We start from the raw sequence: 12,091 nt of genomic DNA on the forward strand, positions 1-12,091 counted from the left end.
CTGGGCTGAGCTCCTGGTTGTGCTGCTTAGTAGCTGGGTGCTGAGGGCAGGTCACTCAGCTTGTCTGACCTCTGTCTTCCTGTCTGTGAAGCAGTGGGCTGGGGTGGAAGAGGCCAGCACCCCTTGCAGTGATTGCCCACCCTGGGCCACGGTTGTCTCTGGGCAGCATCTTGCTGCCTCCCGTCAGCTCCGGCTCTACTCCAGTTCCAGGTGTTCCTGAAGCAGATCAACAGCTCCCTGGTGGACTCCAACATGCTGGTGCGCTGCGTCACTCTTTCGCTGGACCGATTTGAAAACCAGGTGGACATGAAAGGTAGGAAAAAGCCAGGACAGATCAGTCCAGCGTGACAGTGCAGTCTCAGCAAGGAGACCAGAACCACTGCAGTAGCCACATGTGCAAACACCCGGGTGGCTGATGTCAAGGTGGTGGCTCTCTGGGTGGTTTGCTTCGTTTGCTGCTTTGACTTTTCTCTGTTGTTCATGCTTCCTTTAATAAGCAGGTATGACATTTTAGTAAAGGAAGAAAACCGTTGTTGCCAGCAAAATACAAAAAACAAACAAAAAACATCTTCCTCTTCTGGGCTGGGATTGCCTGGGATGAGATAGGGCGCTTTGTTTTCAGTCTCCCATGCAGTGGTGGCATGGAGGACCTGTGGCGTGGTGGGGGCGTCTGAGCTCACCTGGAGTTGCTTACACACTTTGATGCGCATATGTACACTTGGACTTTTTTTCCTAGGAGAGGGGCTATGGCATCTAGCAGATTCTCACAAGGTGTGACCTTCCAACCTACCACCAAAAAACATACTTGTCCCTTGTCACAATCATTGTCATTGGTAGCAAGAAGTTTCCTTGTCATTTGGTAATTTAGCCATTCGTCTCCTTTTTCTGCCCCAAAGAGTCTATTTCAGGGGAATGGCCACACAGATTTGAGTACATTGAGCTGTGGCCCCCTCCTCCCAATATCGTGGGAGGCAGGCACGAGTGGAAGAAGCAGACCCTCTGCACAGTGCGTCCCGACAGGGCCTGACACTCTTGAGAGTGTTAGGCACTTTGGAAAACGACTCGAACCTTTTCATTGTTTTCTTAATTTAGTGTTGTTGATCTGTCTTCCTGCCCAGGAAAACTCTACTGTGTGTAATATGGAGGAGCAAGGGTCTGGAGCCAGGCTGGGGAGGCTGCTCCCTGAGCGTGGTTCTGCAGGACAAGGTGGGGAGCTCCCGGGGGGCTCTGGGGAGAACATAGGCGTAGCCTGGGGGCAGCACAGCGGGAGATCATTTCTTCCTGCTGCAGCCTGCTTCTGTTGTTGTTTTGGTGGTGAGGAGCTCCCAGCTTCACAGAGGCAGGATTCAAGGTGAGCTCTTCTAGAGGCCTAGGTGGACCTGCCACTGGGCCTGAGCTCGCTGCTCACATCTCTGCCTCCCTCCACAGTTGCTGAGGTCCTGTCCGAGTGTCGCCTGCTTGCCTACATATCCCAGGTGCCCACGCAGATGTCCTTTCTCTTCCGCCTCATCAACATCATCCACGTACAGACGCTGACCCAGGTGAGAGGCTTAGCAGACGGGCAGTGGGGGAAGGTAGACTGGACATGATTGCCCTCATCCTGGAGCCACCAGCGTCTGTCTCCATCTCCCTCCCTCGCTCTAGAAGTGCATCTCCTGAGCCCCAGCTCTTCTAAGGTCACAGACTGAGCCAGGTCACAGTCAAGATCGGCACTGTGTTCTTCTAACTCCACTCCAGTCCTTCCCTGCCTTTCCCCAGCGTCCGACGTCCCCCGCCCCTCCTGCTGTGCCAGCCATTGGAATTAGACCTGAGATTGCCTCCCAGCCCCCTCACTGAGCAGCTGTGCAGCTTCCCTTCTCTGAGCTTCACACGCCTCTTTCCTGAGGTGTGGGTAATACTAGTGCCTCTCAGAGGTGATTCTTTTGCTCTGCCATCTAACAAATGTTTGTTGAGGCTAGGCCCTGGCCAGGGGATGCACAGCAGACAAGACAGAGACTCTTCCTCCCGAGGCTCACTGTCTAGTGCTGAGGGAAAGTTTTAAAGTGAGATTACTGCACCTAACATGTGTACCCAACCCTGTCTGGGTATCAAATCTTCCAAAAGCAGCAATGCCTGAGCTGAGATCTGGATAAGGACAGATGTCATTGCTGTCAGGGTGGGGATGGTGGTGGGTGGACGTGAGGAACAGTAGGGTTCTCAGGCAGGATGCTGGTGGTGCTGGCTTTCCTCCTTCCCCCCAGTCTTGTCTCAGGGCTGTGTTGGGCCAGCTCAGTGGGTGGCCTCTGGACTTTGCTGGAACCATGCAGGGCCTAGGACAACCCTCCTTGCTGCCTGTTGGCTGCCCAGGTTCACCAGAAGCCACTGGGGCTACAGGCACACACCTAACCATGGCTGGCCCGGGGCCTTGCAGGAGAATGTCAGCTGCCTCAACACTAGTCTGGTGATCCTGATGCTGGCCCGACGGAAAGAGCGGCTGCCCTTGTACCTGCGGCTGCTGCAGCGGATGGAGCATAGCAAGAAGTATCCTGGCTTCCTGCTCAACAACTTCCACAACCTGCTGCGCTTCTGGCAGCAGCATTACCTGCACAAGGACAAGGACAGCACCTGCCTGGAGAATGTGAGTGCCCCACCCCCAGAATAGGTGGAACAGGTGGTGGGTAGTCAGCAGGCACACAGACCCAGGGCCCCTCAGAAGGGCATCCGGGGTGCATGGTCCCCTCCTGGGCAACGTGGCGGGCAGCTCTTTGTCCCCTTACCAAGGCCCTCTCCACGGGGTGCCAGGCTTGACCTGGGTCTTCCAGGCACCCCCAGCCCCTTTCTCTTTGCCCAGAGCTCCTGCATCAGCTTCTCATACTGGAAGGAGACAGTGTCCATCCTGTTGAACCCGGACCGCCAGTCACCCTCTGCCCTTGTCAGCTACATCGAGGAGCCCTACATGGACATAGACAGGGATTTCACTGAGGAGTGACCCTGGGCCAGGCCTCAGGAGGCTGCTGGGCTGGGGCCAGTGTGGGTGAGCATGGGTACACGTGCCACACACCCTGTCCTGTTCCCACCCCCTCACTCCCACCTCCCTGCTGCTCTCTGCCTGCCCCAGGTCTAAAGGTACAGGCTTGGTGGGAGGGAGAGTCCTAGAAGCTCTTGGCCCCTGGGCCTGAGGGCCCCAGTTCATTAGGGAGACTCAGTTCCCTCTTGATCCCCATGATGAGGACAGGGACACCATGCCCACCCACCCTTCAGGGCCCTGGCCCACCCAGAGTTAGGGAGACTCCTAAAAATAGCTCTGTCTGAGCTCCTGCCCAGTCTCTTGTCTGTCAGTCCTGGGATGGGGAGGAAGATATGGGCGCCCCCCCGTCTGTGAGCTGAGCCTCCCCTGTCCCTGGCCTTTGGACCCAGGCAAAGGCTTCTGAGCCCTGGGCAGAGGTGGGGCTACCAGAGAGAGAATGCTGCCTTCCCGCAAGCCTGCCCATCTGTTCCTCCCTCCCTTGTTTTCCTTTAGCTCCTCTGGTTCTGTTTGCTCATTGGCCGCTGTGTTCTTCCCAAGGGGTTACCCCAGAAGTGGGGGGCCTTTTCCCTCCATCCCTTGGGGCACAGGGTGGCTGTGCCTGCCCTAGGCAGCATCTCCTGCCTGAGCCCAGACACAGGAGCCTGGCTGGGAGCTCACTCTCAGCCCCTCCTTGTGTTGCCAATTTATTAACAACAAATAAACCAATTAAATGGAGACTAGTAAAGAACTTTATTTTAAATGACTGTTGTGAACCTGACTTTTATCCGTGGGCCTGTGTGAAATTGAAATTCACCTCCCCCTCGAATTTCAAAGTAGGAGAAGGAAACCAGCTGGAGCTACAGATGCGGCATTTATTCAGGGTCTTGGGGAGGATGAGGGGCTGCAGATGGGGGTGAAAAGATGACACATCCGGGTTGGGTAGCTGGAGGTGAATGATAGACAAACAGCATATGTCCTTCTTCAGAGGCCAGGGGCTCAGGCTGTCACTCCTTGTGCTGAGGGAAGAGGGATGGCCAAGTGAGCTGCACCACCTCCTCTGCCCCGTGCAGAGGGCGGTGCCCCATGCCACCCCTCACCTTGGAGCCTAGGGCATCCCGGGTCCGTGCCCGTAGCTTGTTGGCCTGGGTTTCTGCCATGTCTGCCCGCTCCTCTGCATCGTCCAACTCGTGCTGGGCTTTGCGATATTTGGCCAGGTTGGTGTTAGCCTGCTGCTCCTAGAGGCACATACAGGGCCTTGGTAACTGAGATGGTCATTCTGGTCCCTGCCCCATCCCCAGAAGGGAGCTGGCTTCTGGTCCTCAGCTCTGTTGCTACTACTGTTCTCCCTCCTCACCAGCAGCTGCGGCAGGTATTAGGAAGTTAAGACTCCTTTGAAAGGCGCCTGCGAGCCAACCCAGCCCATCAGAGGCCATCTCCAGCCCTGGTGAGGGGAAAGCACATGGGCGCACTCCGAGAGACAGCTAGGTCTAGCCTTTTCCTGGAGCTGTGAGAAACCTTTCTCCCCATGGGCAGTGGGTCACTGAGCTGGGAGGATGGAGCTGCCACCCCTTAGGGAGCCTGCTGCTGATGCTTCACCTGGCCAGTTGGGCCAGCCCAGGCATGCTGGCCAGTAGTAGGCCCCAGGTGCCCAGTCCTCAGCGCACTCACCGCCTCCTCGAACTGGCGCTTGTAGCTCTTGACCTTGCTCTGCAGCTTGTCCACTAGGTCCTGCATACGAGCCAGGTTCTTCCTGTCCTCCTCGGCCTGGGCAGGCACAGGGGACTTAGGACTTGCGTGGATGGAGCCAGCTCCAGGGCTGCCCCCAGGGTAGACCCTGTCACCCACCTGGTACGCAAGCTCCTTGACCCGGCGCTCATGTTTGCGCACCCCTTTGAGGGCCTCAGCATGCTTCTTCTGCTCTGCGTCCAGCTCAGCCTCCAGCTCCCGCACCTGCGGGCAGCCAGGGGACGGGCCTGATGGCCTAGTGTGCCCTCAGACTGCCCACCCTGCCTGGGGAAAGGACTGGAGGGGCCGCACACACCTTGGCCTCCAGCTTCTGCACCTGCTTCTTCCCGCCTCGGAGGGCGGCCTGTTCTGCCTCCTCCAGCCGTGCCTGCAGCTCCCGCACCGTCTGCTCCAGGGTCTTTTTCATCCGTTCCAGGTGTGCACTCGTGTCCTGCTCCTTCTTCAGCTCCTCGGCCATCATGGCTGCCTGCAGAGGAGATGGCATGGTCAGAAGGTGGCCAGCCCCAGAGGAAGTCCCTCTGGGCTCTGCCCCAGGCCCCCCACAGCCCTGGCCCAGCCTCACGTCTGTGATGGCCTTTTTGGCCTTCTCCTCGGCCTCCCGCCTCTCTTGGGCAGCCTCCTCCACCTCCCCGCTCAGCTGGGCCAAATCCGCCTCAAGCTTCTTTTTCTGGTTCAGAAGGCCCGTGTTCTAGTGGGAAGCAGAGTCTCAGAGCTGGCCAGTGGGCCTCCACCCCACCCATCCCCGTGGGCCCCACTCTCCGTCCCCACCTGCGAGTGCAGGAGGTTGAGGCGCTCGGTGGCCTCCAACAGCTCCTGTTCTGCCAGCCGCCGGCTGCGCTCGCCCTGTTCCAGGGCGGCCCGCAGCTCCTCCAGCTCGGCAGCCAGCAGCGCAGCCCGGCGCTCCAGGGCCTGTGCCTGCTCACGGAGCTCGGCAGCCAGCCGCTGCTCTTCGTCCCGCCCTGCCTGCTCCTCCTTGAGTTGGGCCTGCAGCAGCCGCATGGCTGCCTGTGCCTCCATGGCCTGGCGGGCGGCATGGCCCAGCTGTAGCTCCAGGTCATTGAGGTCGCCTTCCATCTTCTTCTTGAGCCGCAGTGCCTCATTGCGGGCCCGGGTCTCTGCGTCCAGGGAGGCCTGCAGGGACTCCACTGCCCGCTGGTGGTTGCGCCTATGGCAGGGTGAGATGGAAGGGGCGCCTTAGCACATGGGAGACGCAGGTGGGTGCAGGCATCACACCTGCCGTTACAAACACTCAAGGATTGGTGGGGACAGGAGCCCATTTCGGTAACAAGTGAGTTGTCCCTCCCTGGTTTAAAGCCTTTTGTGACAGCCTGTTGCCTATCAGAGCAACAGGGACAAGAGCAAGGCTCAGAGACAGGCAGGGATGGACTCTGGCTCTACCCCACTGTGTGACCTTGGGCAAGTCCCTTAGCTTCTCTGAGGCTCACCTCCAGAATGGGACCACTTGACCCGATAGAGTCATGTGGGGGAGGCAGCCTGTGCACACAGTGGGGCGGCACATGCAGCTTCCCTCCCTTTTTCCTGCTCTCAAGAGGCGGGCACGGGAGAAGCTCCTAGCCCCAGGAGGAGGGATGGACATACCTCAGGTTAGCGCACTCCTCATCTTTCTCTGCCAGCTTCCGGTCCACTTCAGCCTTGATCTGGGATAGCTCCAGCTGGATCCGCAGAGTCTTGGTCTCCTCCAGTTCCAGGGCCCCCTGGGCATGTGGAGTAGGCAGTATGTGGATGGGGGCTGTGGGCATGTGTTCAGGGAAGTGGGAGGCCAGGGGAGCAGTGGGTCAGCGTCCACCCACCCCTGCAGCCAGCCCCTGACCTCAGCCTCTTCCAGTGCAGCCTGGAGCTCACTCTTCTCCCCTTCCAGCGTCTTCTTGGCTTTCTCTAGTTCCTGGATGTTCTTCCCACTGAGGCTGACCTGGTCTGTGAGGTCGCTGATCTCCTCTGAAGAGTGGACAGGGCACTGAGGGGCCACCCCCATGGCTTGGCCTCCAACCAGGTCATTTCATGCACCCTTAATTCCAGGGTGGCCCTAGCAGGGTACCCTGAGTGTCTGAAAGATGTTCCCAACCCCAGAGCAGCACCTTGGCCTTGGCGCATGGTGGATCATACCCTGCAGGTTCTTGTTCTCCCGCTTGAGTGTCTCCAAGGCCTCGAGAGCCTCCTCGTGGCTGTGCCGCAGCCGGAAGAGCTCCGTGCCCAGGCTGCGGGACTCCCTCTGTGCTGCCTCCAGCTCCCGCTGCATCTCCTCCTCCTGCCGCCGCCGCTCCTCCAGAGCCCGCTCCAAGTGCCGCTGCTTCTTGTCCAGTGCGGCAGCGGCTGAGGTCGCCCGCTCCAGCTCCAGGGACACGTCCTCTGACTCCGTCTGCAGCCGAAGCTTGGCCTTCTCCAGGGATGAACATTTGGCATTCGCAGCCTCTACACCCTCCTCTGCCTCCTGCAGCCGCAGTGCCAGCTTCTTTCTAGGACATAGGACCAGACGGGGGGAACGGTGTAGGGAGGAGGCTGGCAGAAGACTGGCTCCAGCATCTCCTGTCACCCCCAGACAGGGTTCAGAGGCACAGGCGTAAACCTCAGCATGGTGGTATTCTGGCAGCAAGACACTCACTTGGCCTCCTCCAGCTCCTCGGTCCTCTGGATGGCATCCGCCTCATACTTGCTCCTCCACTGGGCCACCTCCGCATTGGCCTTGGACAGCAGCCGCTGCAGCTCGGCCTGGGCCTCAGCCTCCTCCTCGTGCTGCTCCCGCAGGAGGTCACAGTCATGCCGCAAAGCCTGCACGGCGTGGGCCAGCGCATTCTTGGCCTGCGGAGACACCAGTGACCCTCAGCATCCGTCCAGGCCAGGGGCCCCAGTGCCCCACCTGTCTACTTCACAGTTGCCAATGCCAGCCCACCTTGCTCTCCTCCTCCAGCTGCCTCCGCAGTTCTTCCAGGCTCTGGGTGGCTGAAGCCTTCCCACGGCTCAGCTGACTGATCAGAGACTCCTTCTCCTCTAGGAGGCGGCTCAGCTCTCCTGCAGGCAAAGGAGAGGGTAGGTCAGGCAGGCGAGGGACAGCACCCAGGCCCCGCCTGGCATGTCCCAACTGAACCCCTGGCCTCACCGCTCTCAGTCTGCAGCCGCCCCCGCTGGGTGCTTGCGTCCGCCAGCTGCCGCTGTAGCTCCTCCACCTTGATCTTGGCCTCACTTAGTTGATCCTCATAGGCCCGGCATAGCTTCTCTGCACTGGCCTGGGATCCAGGGTCAGGGGTTGGGACAAGTTTGTGCATCAGAGGGCAGGATCTGGGGCTGCCAGGCAGAGACTGGGACCTGGGATCAGGAACTAGAAAGCTAGATATGGGCCCAGGAATCAAAGGGTGATGAGAGCCTTAAGTTCAGGGCCAGGCATTCTACTGCTAGGCTCCTGGCTTAACCAGTGGATGTCAAAAGGTGAGAGGGTCCCAAGGCCCTCTGAGGTAACCAGTCCCAAGGCCACTGAGTCAAGGTGAAGGTTAGGATGCTAGATCTGAGGGTTGGCCCGTGGCTCACTTGGGAGAGTGTGGTGCTGATAACACCAAGGCCATGGATTTGGATCCCTATATAGGGATGGCCGGTTAGCTCACTTGGGAGAGCGTGGTGCTGACAACACCAAGTCAAGGGTTAAGATCCCCTTGCCGGTCATCTTTAAAAAGTAAATAAAAAAATAAAAGATGCTAGATCTGGAGTCAGCTGGGGACAGAGGTCAGAGATCAGCTGCCACGATTAGGTGGTACAAAGGTCAGGGGTAAAGGTTGGGTGCTGGGGTTCAGAACAGAAACAGAGTCAGGACAGGTATTAGGTCAGAGTTCAGGAGTCAAGGGCGGGGTTCACAACTATGTTATGTCAAGGGTCTGACGTTGGAATTGGATGCTGGGTCAAAGATGATCTGGAGCCAGGGAATAGGATTTAGGAGTCAGGACTTGAGGTCAGGACTGGCCAGGGAAGATGGGGAGATGTGGGTTGGATGTCAGGTTAATGGGTCAGGGATCAGGATCAGGTACAGGATCAAGGCTGGTGTGGGGTCAGTATTGGCATGCAATGGCCAGGAGTCAATGGGTGGGGCCTACTGCTGGGGGCAGGATTGGTTTAGAGTCAGGATGGGTATGGATAGGCTCAAAGGGAGGACTCAGGACTGGATGCTGGGGTCAGGGATCAGAGGTAGGGGTTGGGAAGGAGGCAGACACCTTGCTGCGGGCCAGAGTCTCCACGTTGGCTCCCAGATCGTCCACCTCCATGCGTAGCTCGCTCTTTTCCTTTTCCAGCTTCTGTCGCACCCGCTGCAGGCTGTCCACCTGCTCCCCCAGCTCAGCAGCAGTGTCCACCTGCTTGCGCCGCAGGGCCGCCACCGTGGCCTCATGCCGCAGTGCCGCCTCCTCCAGCTCCCGCCGCAGCTGCCCCAGCTCAGCCTCACGCTTGCGGCAGCCCTCGCGCTGCCCGGCCGACGCGCCACCTGCCTCCTCCAGCCGCTCACTCAGCTCCTCCAGCTCCCGGGCCGCCTCTGCCCGCTGCTTTTCAACACGGGCCCGGGCTGCCCGCTCCGCCTCTAGTTCCTCTTCCAGCTCCTCCGCCCGAGCCTGGCATGGGTGGGCAGAAACTGTACCTTGGTGGACCTCTGACCCCAGCTTCACCTGCCCTGGTCCCCCACGCACCTGCAGCTCCTTGATCTTCTTCTGCAGCTGGGCCCCCAGGAGCTGCTCATCTTCCACCCGCAAGTTCAGCTGACTCAGCTCGGAATCCTTCCTGGGAGCCACAGGGTGGGCATGAGCCAGCCAGGCCCCACCTTCCATCCACCTGCCAGGGGCCCCAGGAAACACCCCCTCCCAGGCCCTAAGTGACCTCACCCCTGTGTACCCGCTGCTCTGGACCTGCTGGGCCCTTGGTCGAGGGAGGGCAGGACACCCCCACGTACCCTAGTGACTCCCATCTCTCAATCCTCGACACTTAACGTCTGCAGAAACGCAGGACTGACTAGACTCCAGAAGGGAATGAGGACACCATGCAGGCCCAGAAGGCCCTGCCGGCCGGGAGGTCGGGTCAGCTGCCCTCCCCCACCACCTACTTCTTGAGCTTCTCCTCCAGCTGCTGCTTGTCCTGGGCAGCATCTGCCACTGACTCCTGTGTCAACTTCAGGTCGCCCTCGAGCTTGCGCTTGGCCCGTTCCGTGTCCATGCGCAGCTTCTTCTCCTGCTCCAGGGAGCACTCCAGCTGCGGGGCAGGACAGGCAGGGCTCAGCCACAGCCCATGCCAGCCGGTGCCCCCGCCCTGCCACATGGCCCTTGGGCTGGCCCTGACTCACGTCTTCCACCTGCTGCTCCAGCCGGAGCTTGGCCTTGGCCAGCGCACTCACGCGGTCCTCCTCTGCCTGCAGGTCACCGAGGGCCTGCTGGTGGGCCTCCTGCAATGCCTTCTTCTCCTTGGTCAGCCGGGCCACCGACTCGTCCAGCACGGCCATCTCCTCCGTCAGATTCTTCACCTGTGCCGGGGCAGGGTCACCATGGGGACCTCCCTCCCCACACTCCAGTCTGAGCAGCCACCACGCCAGGTCAGAGCAACTGCCCCTTCCAGCTATGGGACTTGGGCCAGCCCCTCCACTCTGAGCCTCCACTGCCTCATAACTAAGAACTGACACTGTCCTGGAGTTGTACTGAGGGGTTAGGGAGCCAGAGCTCACGGGGCACTAGCACAGCGCCGGCCCGGAATGAGAGATGGATAGACCCTGGCTACCTCAGCGAGCACCTTTGAGAGCCTGGACAAGCAGCTTACCACCCCACCAAGCTTCCCTCTGGCTCATGGAGTCAGTACTTCCCAGGCCGCGAACCACAAGGGCCATCACGAGGGCTCAAGGGTAGAAGGCATATGAAGGAACCAGGCAGATGCAGAGCCAGGGATGTGGGGTTCCTGCCCTAAGGGGCTTGCAGTCCAGGAGGAGGATGATAGTCGCTAGCATTGGCTGTGCACCTACTGTGTGCGAGGCCTTGTAGTGTGTGCTCAGCAAAGGCCAGTTACACACAGAATCCTCACTCACCCTGATAACCCCATTTGACAGATGAGGAAATTGAGGCCCACAAGAGGCAGTGACCTGCAGCCACCTGGCGCCTAAGCCGGCCCCCTGGCTCGGGTCCTTCCCCACAGCTGGCCGGGCCCACACCTTGTTCTCAGTGGCTTGCTTCTCCTTCTCGGCCTTGGCCAGCGTCAGCTCCAGGTCATCGATGTCCTTCTTGAGCTCTGTGCACTCATCCTCCAGCTTGCGCCGGCGGGCAGCCAGGTCAGCACTTGCCTCCTCCTCGTCCTCCAGCCGCTCGTTCAGCTCCTTCACCTTCGCCTCAAGCTGCACCTTGGATTTGATCAGCAAGTGGCAGCGTTCCTCGGCATCTGCCAGGTTGTCCTGCTCCTGGAGGGGACACAGAAAGTGGGGCCAAGTCAAGGCAGGGCCAGGCAAACCAGCTGAGGGACACCAGGCCAGGTCCCAGAGAAGAAACTTTATTTGTCCACCCAAGGGCTTGATGCACTTGCTCGGCTGGGCTCTGAGGACCAAGGACTGCCTTGTTCTGCTCTTGGCCCCGAAGGGGCTCAGATGTGGAGGGAGACAATGGTTTGGGGAGAGGAACACACAGAGCATCAAGAGGGAAACGAGTCAGGCTGGGGTAACCCGGAGTGAGGCCCCCTGCCTGCTCCCCGCTGGGCTGAGGCCCTCTGAGGGCAGGTGGGCAGCTGTGGGTGTGCAGGGCCCTGCACGGCTGTGGAGGGGCTCAGGTGTTCTCTTTGCTTCCTCCCTGCCTGGCTACACGGCTGCCTCTGCACTAGCGGATGACTTTTGTGGCCACAGGACCATCTCTGTCTTCCCACCAGTGTATCTCCAGCACCCATGCAGGGCTGGCATGCAGCTGACACTCAAAAGCATGTGCTGAAGGAAAGAAAATTTGCTCTGGGAACCTGGGGAGATCCCGGACCCATGATCCCTGCCCTCTGATTATGACCCTGTTACCTGCCACCTGGGTTCCCGTGGCCCTTAACCAGAGAAGGGAGCATGGGTCTGTTTCAGGGGCAGCGATGAAGGGAGGAAGCCAGGGTGACATGGGGGTGAGAGCGTTAGGACATGTAGACAGATTGAGGCCTGTGGGTGGAGAAGCTGGGACGTGGAAGACCTCGTCTGGTGGTGCCTCTGGAGTAGGAAGGAAGATCCAGGTAAGGCCTAGGTGCCCAGAGCACACCAGGGCCACCCTGCTGTGGGACTGGTTGTGGTGTTTCCTCGGGGCAGTTTGGGATAGTTGTGGTGCCAGGGGCACCAGGTTACCAAGAGGAACCCCAACCCCCCCCCCCCCCCCCCCC

At 59.7% G+C, this 12,091-nt stretch overlaps 2 protein-coding genes across 4 annotated transcripts in view; one reads left to right on the forward strand and one right to left on the reverse strand.

Annotated features, from left to right (window-relative positions):
- The window catches only part of TRPC4AP (transient receptor potential cation channel, subfamily C, member 4 associated protein), a 94,182-nt gene that overhangs the window by 68,169 nt on the left and 13,922 nt on the right, over positions 1 to 12,091 (forward strand). For 2 of the 3 annotated variants that reach the window (XM_008571946.1, XM_008572025.1), the window contains 4 exons: positions 205 to 313; positions 1,429 to 1,541; positions 2,411 to 2,617; positions 2,831 to 3,721. In XM_008571946.1, the coding sequence (XP_008570168.1) occupies positions 205 to 313; positions 1,429 to 1,541; positions 2,411 to 2,617; positions 2,831 to 2,968 (567 nt within the window). In that variant the 3' untranslated portion in view covers positions 2,969 to 3,721. Of the gene's footprint in view, positions 1 to 204; positions 314 to 1,428; positions 1,542 to 2,410; positions 2,618 to 2,830; positions 3,722 to 12,091 lie in introns of those variants that run through there. The other variant, XR_550426.1, reaches the window with a different exon arrangement.
- The window catches only part of MYH7B (myosin, heavy chain 7B, cardiac muscle, beta), a 45,220-nt gene continuing 36,967 nt past the window's right edge, over positions 3,839 to 12,091 (reverse strand). The window contains exons 29-40 of the mRNA XM_008571808.1: positions 7,641 to 7,759; positions 7,353 to 7,549; positions 6,857 to 7,206; positions 6,564 to 6,688; positions 6,332 to 6,447; positions 5,501 to 5,897; positions 5,295 to 5,420; positions 5,028 to 5,198; positions 4,832 to 4,936; positions 4,655 to 4,750; positions 4,084 to 4,221; positions 3,839 to 4,002 (exon numbers count right to left, since the gene is read on the reverse strand). Of these exons, the coding sequence (XP_008570030.1) occupies positions 3,991 to 4,002; positions 4,084 to 4,221; positions 4,655 to 4,750; positions 4,832 to 4,936; positions 5,028 to 5,198; positions 5,295 to 5,420; positions 5,501 to 5,897; positions 6,332 to 6,447; positions 6,564 to 6,688; positions 6,857 to 7,206; positions 7,353 to 7,549; positions 7,641 to 7,759 (1,952 nt within the window). The 3' untranslated portion in view covers positions 3,839 to 3,990. The remainder of the gene's footprint in view (positions 4,003 to 4,083; positions 4,222 to 4,654; positions 4,751 to 4,831; positions 4,937 to 5,027; positions 5,199 to 5,294; positions 5,421 to 5,500; positions 5,898 to 6,331; positions 6,448 to 6,563; positions 6,689 to 6,856; positions 7,207 to 7,352; positions 7,550 to 7,640; positions 7,760 to 12,091) is intronic.

Source organism: Galeopterus variegatus, unplaced genomic scaffold, assembly GCF_000696425.1.
Source record: "Galeopterus variegatus unplaced genomic scaffold, G_variegatus-3.0.2 Scaffold3, whole genome shotgun sequence".
In the NCBI taxonomy this organism is placed as follows: Eukaryota; Metazoa; Chordata; class Mammalia; order Dermoptera; family Cynocephalidae; genus Galeopterus; species Galeopterus variegatus.